This window comes from Pundamilia nyererei, unplaced genomic scaffold (genome assembly GCF_000239375.1).
Source record: "Pundamilia nyererei isolate P.nyererei 1_Seehausen unplaced genomic scaffold, PunNye1.0 scaffold00038, whole genome shotgun sequence".
NCBI lineage: Eukaryota > Metazoa > Chordata > Actinopteri > Cichliformes > Cichlidae > Pundamilia > Pundamilia nyererei.
The window spans coordinates 1,226,309-1,236,738 of NW_005187439.1; the positions used below are offsets into that span (position 1 = coordinate 1,226,309).

General features: G+C 42.7%; 1 protein-coding gene across 5 annotated transcripts in view; it reads left to right on the forward strand.

Moving 5' to 3' along the window:
- Positions 1 to 10,430, forward strand: part of rusc2 (RUN and SH3 domain containing 2) — a 44,016-nt gene that overhangs the window by 10,326 nt on the left and 23,260 nt on the right. For all 5 annotated transcript variants that reach the window (XM_005730541.2, XM_005730542.2, XM_005730544.2 and 2 more), the window contains exon 2: positions 8,663 to 10,416. In XM_005730541.2, coding sequence (XP_005730598.1) covers positions 8,857 to 10,416 — 1,560 coding nt within the window. In that variant the 5' untranslated portion in view covers positions 8,663 to 8,856. The remainder of the gene's footprint in view (positions 1 to 8,662; positions 10,417 to 10,430) is intronic.

The window sequence follows — 10,430 nt, forward strand, 5'->3', positions numbered from 1 at the left end:
TGTGTGTATACTAAAGATGTGAATTTGAGTTTGTAAGTAAATTTGTTTTTACGTTTTTAAGCAGTTTTGATACAGGCCAGTTTAAATTCGACGTTTTATTATTTTTTCTGAATCTGCCTGAATCTGTTGTCTGTCTCGACTTCTTCACTGAAACAAGTTGTCACCTGCTTGTGTTTTATTGCAATAAATATGTGTCTGGCTGTGCGTGGACTTCATCCATCATCATAATTGCTGTTGCGTCTGGCTGTGCTGTCTCTGCCCGTCGAGGGTGTGCCGTCACTCGGATGCACCCCTCCTGGGCTTAGACTCATTCCTGGAAGTACAGCCCCGATGATTTAAGAGGGAGGATGTCCTTTGTTACAGCTTTGCTTTCCTTTTCCTCTCGTGTTTCATAAATAGGTCAGTTTCCCACCCTAGTTAGCATCTAAGCTATGCTGTTAATGCTTTCAGAGGAACCCATTAACGACGTAGTTGTGGAGAAAGATAATAATGGAATTGATTTTTTTTTTAACAAGAACCTTTTACTAATCCGTAGTTATCAGAGTGTCAGAGACCAAAAATCGTCTTTTTTTTGTTCTCCATTATTATCACATTATTGATTAACTGTTTCATGGCGAACAAACCTCTAAAAATACGGCAGTACAGCTCCTTCCTCACACGATCCTGAGTGTTTGTCACGGTACTGGGTCACGGACTCAGTGCTTTGTGTTTATTGGTGATTCTAGCTATAATTATGGTTTTCTGCTAATGTTACGTCTTTAGTCCTTGGGTTGTGGTTTCTGTTTTGTATCATCTCTGTGGTTCAGGTTCCTGTGTTTCCACATCTTAGTGTCTAGTCTGCGTCTTAGTTTCCTGTTTTACTTTGGTAGTCCTTGTCCCATGGTTATGGTTTCAGCTCTGCTTCCCCGTGTCTCGTCATTATCCCAGCAGTGTTTCCCTCCTGTCTCCCATTCCCTGATTACACCAGTATGTATTTAAGCCCTGTGTTTTTCCCTGCCCGTTGTTGTGTCCTCTGCGTTAGTTGTGTATTCCTCAGTCCATCCTTTGTGCTGAGCATTTGGGGGGGGGGGGGTCAAGATCTCTGTCTAATTAAATAAATCTGGGTAAATTCCCAGATGATTAAACATGCAGCTATTTTGCTTGTAATACCTGAAATGAGTAAAGAAAATCAACAGCCTACTTATGCAAGATAATTCATAGTTTTATTGGGGGGGTTATAATGGCTGTGTCTGATTATTGTGGGGGTCATAACTCCCCTAACCCCTCTGGAAATTACACCCCTGCCTCAGTCGTCATGTTTTGTCAGGTTATGTCACGCCACGTCATGAACTCCTAGTTTAGATCATCCTTCCTAGTTTGAATGTTGTTTTTTTTGTTTCTAGTGCTCATGTCTTGTGTTTCTTTTTCATTTGCTGCCGGTGAATAAAAACTGTCGCCTTGAGTTAAATATTCCGTCTTGAGTCCTGCGCGTGGGTCCAACCACTGCCTGCCACACAGCTCACGGTGACAGTGTTACTGTCAAAGTGGGCAGTTGTTTCTTTAAGCCACCATTCAATTTATTTGACTTGTCTTTAATTCCTATTTTATTACAGTAAATATCAGGGATGCTGTTGAGTTTTATCCAGTCTGAACACTGAAACATGATCATGAAGTTACAGGAAGTCTTTGGTGCCCTCAGCAGATTTGGCATTTAGTTATGTTTACTCTGCTGCAGAACTTTGGTTAGGTCTCAGTACTAAAAGGCAACTATGTTCGTCAGCAAATTTACCTGTTGGAACGTTTAGCTAAATAATGCTAAAACACTGCACAGTATAGGAAAATAGCACTGTGGGTATAAAATGCTGTGAAGCTGAAGGTGCTGTGTTTATTTTGTCTTGTGTATTTTCAGGCTCATGACAGATTTGGAGACTAGTTGAGTGAATAAAAACACGAACAATCCGATGCTGCTGATTTCAGAATGATATTCTGGTCTCCTCATCAGGTTTAACGGGGTTTAGACTGTTTAAGCATCAACAGTAGGACGTCCTGAGAGAGCTCGACCTTTCTGGATGAATTCAGGTTCTTATGTAAGCAGGTATTGTGTTGGAAGTAAAGAGAGACGAAGAAAAGAAATACTTTCTCATGCTGCCCCTCGTGGAGCAGGGCTCTATCTGATTGGGTGGCATTGTAGCTAGGGTTTCTGATGTTGCATGGGAAATGGATTTCGATTGGCCAAACGCAGCCTCTTTGTTCTTCTTAACCCGTTATCTGATCAGATGTGCTGCAATCTGGTAATAACACAGAATTCAGTCATGCTGCTGCTGCTGCTGCTGCTGGCTTGTGTGAGGCTGGTTGTGCATGCTTTCTTAAGAAAAGTGTGCAGAAGCTTTCTCTGCACTGTATTGTGCTCTTTGTTGCAAAGGCTGCATAAAGGCTGAACAGTTTTAGATGAACTTTTTCACTTGTAGGACCGTTATTTATATTTGTCAGGGTGGAACTGTTGCAGTTATGTAACTGCATGGGTATGGGTGCCCCATAGAAATGCCAAAAAGATAAATGTGGTGGTTAATGCAGCATAATGGGCATTCACTGGACGTATTCACTGTTCACGCTGTCATTTCTGCGTGTGCCTGAATAGCTGAATAGCTTGGCAGCCTGCATACATTTGTCAATCTCTTAAGAGGCAGTTTTGAGACAAGCGTCACACAGCGCCGTTTCATTGCTGCTGATTGATGTAGCATAAATATCACGCTGTAGATTTAAAAAGGCTTAACTTGTGGGTCTGTGCCTAGATGTCTTCACAACCTAGCTGTTGATACTTCAATTTTTAAATGATTTTCATAAAGACACATGCATTAAATTAATGTAAGAGATTTTATATCATTTGCTTTTAACTGATTCTGTCAGTTTAAAACAAATTTCCACAGTAAATTGGATTTGCAAAAAATTAATTGCTGTATGAATGAAAGGTGAAACGTGGCTTGTAGTGAAAAATGCTTTGACATAATGTTTTTCCTCATAGCTGTTTTGTCAGTATCAGTCATCCCTGCAAACACTTTAATCCTCAGATTGTCTTTATTAATCATCAAAAGGAAACATATTTGTCACAGTTTTTCAGAAATTGATATCTGTAAAATCACTAAAGGATCGAGGAAAGCAGTGAGACTGTGGACTGTCATCTTGCACAGTCGAAGCAGATGATGTCACACTCGGTTACCTGGCTCATGAGGTGACGGTTATAAACAACAACCAGGATGTTGTGTGAAAAGTCCCCGGTGAACACAGCAGAGAGGCCGAGTGTGTTTGTGTTGCAAAGCAATAGATAATTGTTATTATTTGATTTTATTTTTGGTTTAACAGGCAGAGGCCCCTTTGACCAGTTAAATATAAATGCTCTTTAAGCTCACGTAAAAGTAGCTATTCAGTGTTTTAAGATAATGAGCAGCTTTTATTTTCCTTAGCATGAACTCTGATGTGAAAACTACAGTAAGCTACAATCAAAATCTCACTGGTGAAAGTCCAACAAGTGTCTTTAATCAAATTATGTTTATCACAAATTAAACGTGAAGAATAATGTGATTTCACCACCACCCAAACAGAATCTGTCTGCATGCAGTTCATATATTTCACCACAATCTTTGCTGGTTTCTTGTAAATTGCAGACGATCAATAACAGCTGCAGCAAGCAGGGGTGAGTCTAAAGAGGGACACGGCGGTTTTTACTAATTATTTTGCACCTTTTAGATTATTAAACAGAAAATGTAATAGAAGTACAATTATTGCTTCAGCTACTCAGCAGTATGTAAAATGAGTTTAGTTTTGTTCAGAGACTAGATTAACCCACAAAGTTGGCGACAGTGGGAAGGAAGAACTCCCTTTTTAACAGGAAGAAATCTGGGAAAAACCAGGCTTAGAAGACTGATATATTTCATCACCGCTGCTTTCAGCAGTGAAATCCTGTTGTTATATGGTGAACGCCCGCCTCCAAAGCAGACAACCCCAACTAAACCTGAGTCCCTCCATCTTTTTGTTTTTAGAACTGAACAGGCTTCTTGTTTGAGAGATGAAATGTCTTCACACACGTGCAGAAGTCCAGGCACCGTCTTTTTCACACTCTTAGGAGTAGAAAAGAGATTCCTCACATGAATAGATCAATACTCACATGGGCTGCTCGCCTAAAGTTCATCATCTTCACAAGAATTCACAGCAACAGGTGATATGAACGAGACAGCTGTCTAATCTGAAGACACATTACAGTCTCGCCTGCAGATTATCTCATGAAACCAGCTGGCTTTCCCTAACCTCAACTGGAGTCTTTAACTGCGCATAGAGTCATTAATGTGACTCTGCTAACAGGAACCAGTGACAGCCTCAGATACATTGAAGGCTTCTTGGACCTGATACGTATATTATATGCAGAGATATGTGGAGTCTCGTGTTCCCGCTGATATAATAATGGAAGAAAGGAGCAGATTCTATGATGTTGTATACTTCACTTACCTTTCTGTTCCACATGAGTGTTTGTATTCAACACTTAAAGAGAATACGCTGCAAGAAGATTAGACTTATTCTTCGGTGGTTTGTTGCGTCAGGTGTCTTTGTGTCGTCTCTGTTATGTAACAACAGGACATCATGTTGCTAAGCGTAGTAGTAATGAGATGTCAGGCTTCTGATTCTTACCACACAAACAAAACAAAATGCACTTTTCTGTTTGAAACGCACACAAAAGTGCACGATGAGTGTGTTTCATACGATACGCCGATTGAAAATCGTTCTTATATTAGTCCGTCAAGAAAAGGAAAATTACATGAAACTGTTTATGATAAAATGAAAAGCTGTGACGATTTTTAGTGCTGTAATGGTTTAGTTTAGGCTTTGGTTCAGAGCGGCAGCTAAGAAACGTCTTATTCTCTGTTTCAGTCGCTACAATTAATTTATGGCAAGTAGTCACAAAACAAGTATTTTTAATTAATGATGCCCTAAACAAACAACCGATGGTTTATATTTTCTGTCAGTCAGCTTCTTCTGATGGTCTGCGATTATAACTCGACTCAGTATCCTCGCTGTGATTTTGAAATGCAGTGAGGTGAACGTGGGCTCAGATCTTGGTCCATGTTGTTTGTTTACTTTGCTGTTTAATCCAGGAGGAATTTAAAGGCTTTTCCATCCTTCGCTATCACATGAAAGACAACTTCCACCCAGGCAGGTGCAGATTCACATTCACTGTGGGGGGTTTTCACACCGTGACGAACAATAGTTTCCTTCCTGCTATAATTTATCAGTTCAAGATACTTTTTTTTTTTTTTTTTGTGCCTGTCCCGTTTGGCTCTTTTGCATCAGAATTGTTGTCTAAAGGCAAAGAAAGATGCCCAACGGATTTACTTTACCAAACTGACCATCCCAGCCTTGCCGTAATGGTCCATTTGATTCACCTTTTATTGTTTATTTTATTTTCACTTACTGAATACGGGACAGACTTGACTGGGAGAAAGAAAGAGGGAAAGAGAAACAGCTGAGAAGAGGGACGGGGGAGAAGGGCAAAAGACAAAAACCAACAGAACGGGCAGAGGAAAAAAAAAAAGTTCAAGATACTAAAAAAGAAAAGTCAGAAAATGTCATGATTTATACCTGCAGCGCAGGTTAGTGGGAACCCATCACTTCTTTGTTCACAACTTTGAGATAAATAGGTTGAGCTCCACTTGAGGTGAAATCCGAGTCCATCCCGACAGCAAATACCTCTGTTTAAAAGGTCAGATATCAAGAGAAGCATCACAGTTATTGCAGTGCCACCAAGTAAACCTGTCGCACAGTGCGAACACGTAGCTGTAGAGCTGCTGTGTGTCTTTGCCTCCATCGTGATCGTGACGCTCTCACCAGCATTTATATCTTCATCTTCTTATCCACGCGACTGTTAGCAGTGCAGCTTTCCAATATGCTAAAATGTGGCTTTTGCTTTTATCTTCAGATCTGATTTCCCACTTTTTTAGTCACAGGCGCACTTAATCTGAGATTGCGTACAGTACATATCAGTCTGGACTACACAAAGGATAGAAAGGTGGTTTATGAAGCATTTCTACATAACTTGAGTAGAAAAATCATATAAACAAATGATGGAGAAGCTTCCCAGCGTCTGAAATGATAAAGAGCATTAAAGCCTGTGTGAAATGTTGTTACTGCAAATAGAGCTGCATTTTACTTCCTCTGGGGAGGACGTGGGAATCTGATGGAAAAATGACTTTCAGTGTATTTATTCACCTCAGTGCGGTGAGACTAGCATGAGGAAATACATCATTTTTGTGTAAATCTTCTGTAACGACACCTAATTTGGGAGTTACATGTATTGACATATAAAGACACCTTTATCTATAAAGTTTCATCAGCACGAACACTGCTGGGCTGTAATTGAAAAATGACAGACTTGATGCAGTGCAAGGTAGTGCATACTTACCTGCAAACAAAAGCAAAGTAATAATTTTTTCCTTATTTGAAGATAAATTGCATGCTAGGTAAATGTGTGTTTGCACCAACAAATATAATCTGACAGCAAGAAGATGTGAGGGCCTCGTGGAGATTTGATCGTTTGAGGGGCAAGAGAAGGATGAAGGCTCAATCCTGTGTCTGTTATTTAGGGTGTGATGTGAATAAGGATGAGATCATAGTCCTGTTTAAGAGTCAGCTGTTTGGTGTGTCACTGTTTCCACTGCATGTGTTTCTCTACAGCTACTGAAGCTGTTTTAATAGGATTACTTTACAAATGTTTTGGGAGACTCGCTGATCATTGGTGGAAACAACTGTGCATTGTGTTTTGCAGTTCCAGAACTCTAATTTCTCTTTTTACTACATTTTAACAACAAGTATGGTTGCAGTGGAGGATGCTGTCGAGTTTTTGGAGTAAAAACCACATTAGGACTAATAATTCGATCGTCTGTGCATGGTTTTTGACCTTTTGTAATGCAGCTCTGGTTTCCCGTTACCTTCTCCTGAAAGTCTGTCATGTGGGGATGAAAGAAAAAATTGCTAATAGAAGTTTAATTTTTACTTATTAAACTGAAAGGGACAGACAAGCTTCTATCACAGTGAAAAGAAAGACGGCAAAACCTAGAAGCTGATCACTAAAAGAGCAAATCAAGAAGGTTAAATGATTAAAAACACCCTCCTCTTCACTGAGCAGGATTTAGCAGTCAGCAGCAGACTGCAGAGTCGCTCTGGCTCTCCTCCCTCTGGCCTTAAGTACTCCTGGTCTAATTGCAGACTACAGACATTTGCTCAGAAGGGAGGCTGAAGAGAAGAAGGCAAGACATGCAGGAACTACCCCTGAGCTCAACCAACCCAAAACAAAGAGACCATTGCAGAGCTGCTTTACACAGAGCTGCTTTACACAGTGCTCACTGTTTTCATGCAGCAGACTTTGTTCTTACATTATGTCCTCTATTTTTCCTCATGTCTAACATTAGTTAAGCTAGCAACAAAAAAAGAAGCTAGGTGTGTTTAGGCTTTACTAGAAGAAAAGTGGCTTGAGAACAAAAACACTCATCTGTTCCTGTTGTTTCATAAATTACTCGAACATTAAAGTTTAAACACAGTATGACCTCAGCTATGAGGTCAGGCCCTGTTAGCTGTGTTAGGATGCTCCTGTTGCTGGGTGGATGCTTCCATTAAAGACTAAAAGTAAACACAGAATCTAAATTTTCAGTTATGGGGAGTTCATCAAGACTCTTGTTTGCTTTGGGAAAGGAAAACTTCAGTCACTGGTTTGTTATTGCTTTCCCTGGAGGGGCTTTACAGTGATTGGTTTTGGGACTTTGGGGTTAGCTGATCCCGTGTATTACAAGCTAATGAAAGCTCTGATGCTCCTTGAAGGACGAGGTTTTTGTAAATGATTGTGGTTTAAGCCATTCAATACTTTAACTGTACTTATATTGTATGGTATACCAGTATTATGGTATGCTGTAAATACTATATGGTAACTTTACAGAAATATGTGATTTCTTTTTTTTTTTTGAACTTCTGTGCAAGATGTAACAACGCACTAACAGTAAGAGCTAAGTCTTCAGCTAAGAAAACCATATGTCGTTTATTTATTCATTAATCTGAGAGAACTGAAATGCAGTTTGTGAAGGGCAGAAGAAGATTTGTGCCTCAAGACACTGAAAGGGACATTTTAACGGTTTGTTTTACTCAAACTGAAAGCTCATTGCTGTGGTTTCCATTTGATCTCAACCATTCGGCCAAGAAATTGCTCAAGAAAGAAGAAACATCTATGGAATAGAAGTTGATTTATCACATTATACCTGGGCAGATTGTCCGTGGATATCTTGATGGTGTCGGATATGAGGACAGAATATCACCATAATATTGGTGGAGCTGCTAGTAAAAAGCATGCAGCTGGCTGCGGTACATAGGGTACCAGGACTTTGGTGGACTAACTGCCTCTGATGTTACCTACTAACTGAAAACTCTGCTCTGATGTCCTGTGTTTAACAAGGACACCAAACACCAATAAAACAGCCTTTTTTTTCCAGCTTTTTTTTTTTTTTGTGGTCTAATAAGTTATGATTTTATCTAACACCGTTTCACTGGCTTTTTTTTTTTTACAACCTTGTAGCCTCAACCCCTGTGTGTGCATGTGCGCGTGCGTGTATTTGCCTGCTTTCCTAACTTCTTTTGTCTTTGTGTTTTCCAGATGTATCACTCTGACCATGGTGTAGACTTCCCTGACCTCTCCTTCCAAATCCCTGGCTGCCCTGCAGAGAGAGGCCCAGCAAACAGAGTGTGAATACAACTGCCAACACACCTCGTTTCAGCCTCCCCCCCTCACCCGTACAGGGCCTCGCTCAGCTGCTGCAGCTCCAGTCCCTCCCTCGCTCCTCATAGGCCATGGACAGCCCTCCTAAACTGTCTGGTGAGACGCTGATTGTGCACCACATTCCCCTGGTGCACTGTCAGGTGTCAAGTAGGCGGCAGGGTGGCTGCGGGAGCTCAATGAAGAGGACCAACCCTTTTAGCCCACCAGAGAACCTGGGCTTGAGTCGCACCACTTCCCTTCCGGAGAGAGACGTCCTCCAGAGAGAAGCTCTCCTCTACAGCAGCCTGATCCAGACCTCTAGTGGCTCCTGGTCCTCCCACAATGGAGGAAGAGAAAGAAAGGGTGGCGGGAGAGGCGGCAGCACAGCCAGCGATGATTCATCATTTGCCTCGAGCAATTCGGAGGACCAGCTGATTACAGCGCACACATTACCCAGAGCCAAACCGAGGAACAGGAATCCATTCCGTCAAAATCCTTTTCTGCTGAATACCGAAGAGGACGAGGATGACGAAGGGGAAGAAGATGACGGTGACAACCTCAGTGGTTACCTTGAAGACTCTTCCTTTCACCTTCACAGTGACGCTCACTCTGCTCTCAATGACGGTTTGACTTCCTTCCATTTGCACGACCTTGGTTTTGCTCCCCAGCCCTTCCTCCTTCACAGCTCAGTGGGAGGAAGTAGTGGGGAGTCCCTGAGAGGTGGCGCCTCGGATCTTTCAAACCACCTAGAAGACCTCGAAATTTTGGAACTTGCCAGTCAACGGCGCCATGGAAGCAGTGGCTCCAACATGTCGATGGACTGCGGAGATCAAGATTGGGGTGATGACGACGAAGAAGACGAAGATCATCCGATGAGGTGTGGGAGAAGCAGCAAGACGGGCTCCTACTCTTCCAGCTCTTCCACCCAGCACTGCTCCTGCTGTACTCTCTCCCAGAATTACCCTCGGCACTTCCCCGAGGCGTTCTCCGAGCCGTTCTTAGAGTGCCAGCAAGGCTACGGCAGCGACTCCTCCTGCAACAGCTCCGATGGTGTGCTCGTCAACTTCAGTGCCATCTACAACAAGATGAACAACAGCGTCCCAGAGAAGCCACCAGTGTCCGGTCCCACCAACCTCAACAGCTCCACCGACCACTCCTGCACCTCATCTGCTTCCGATCTACCAGGAAACCGAGACTCGACTGGAGGGGCTTTCTATTTGGACCTTCACACTTCTCCAACCGAACCTCCCCTATCTCAACAACTTGGAAACACATTCCCTCTCATCCGTGAACCACGCCTGTCCTCTTCCTCCACCTGTTCCTGCTCAGTGGAGCACCAGGGGGCTCTTGACCTCGATGCCAACTGCAACTCCTACCACCCTCCTCACGCAGGGTCCTCTGGCGACCTCGCTTCTTGTCTCCAGAGTCAGGCACGACTGGTCGTCGCCACCCAGAACTACTACAAACTGGTCACGTGCGACCTTTCGTCGCAGTCGTCCCCGAGTCCCGCGGGCTCCTCGGTTCACAGTTGCTCAGACGAACACAGCAAAGGCAGCCCCACCCCGACTCAGCCGAGTGAGTACTTCCTCTTCAGGCAGCAAGCTTACGAGGAAGGAGTGGAGGAAGAGGATGAAGAGGGAGAGACATCTAGGGTGAGTGGAGAATC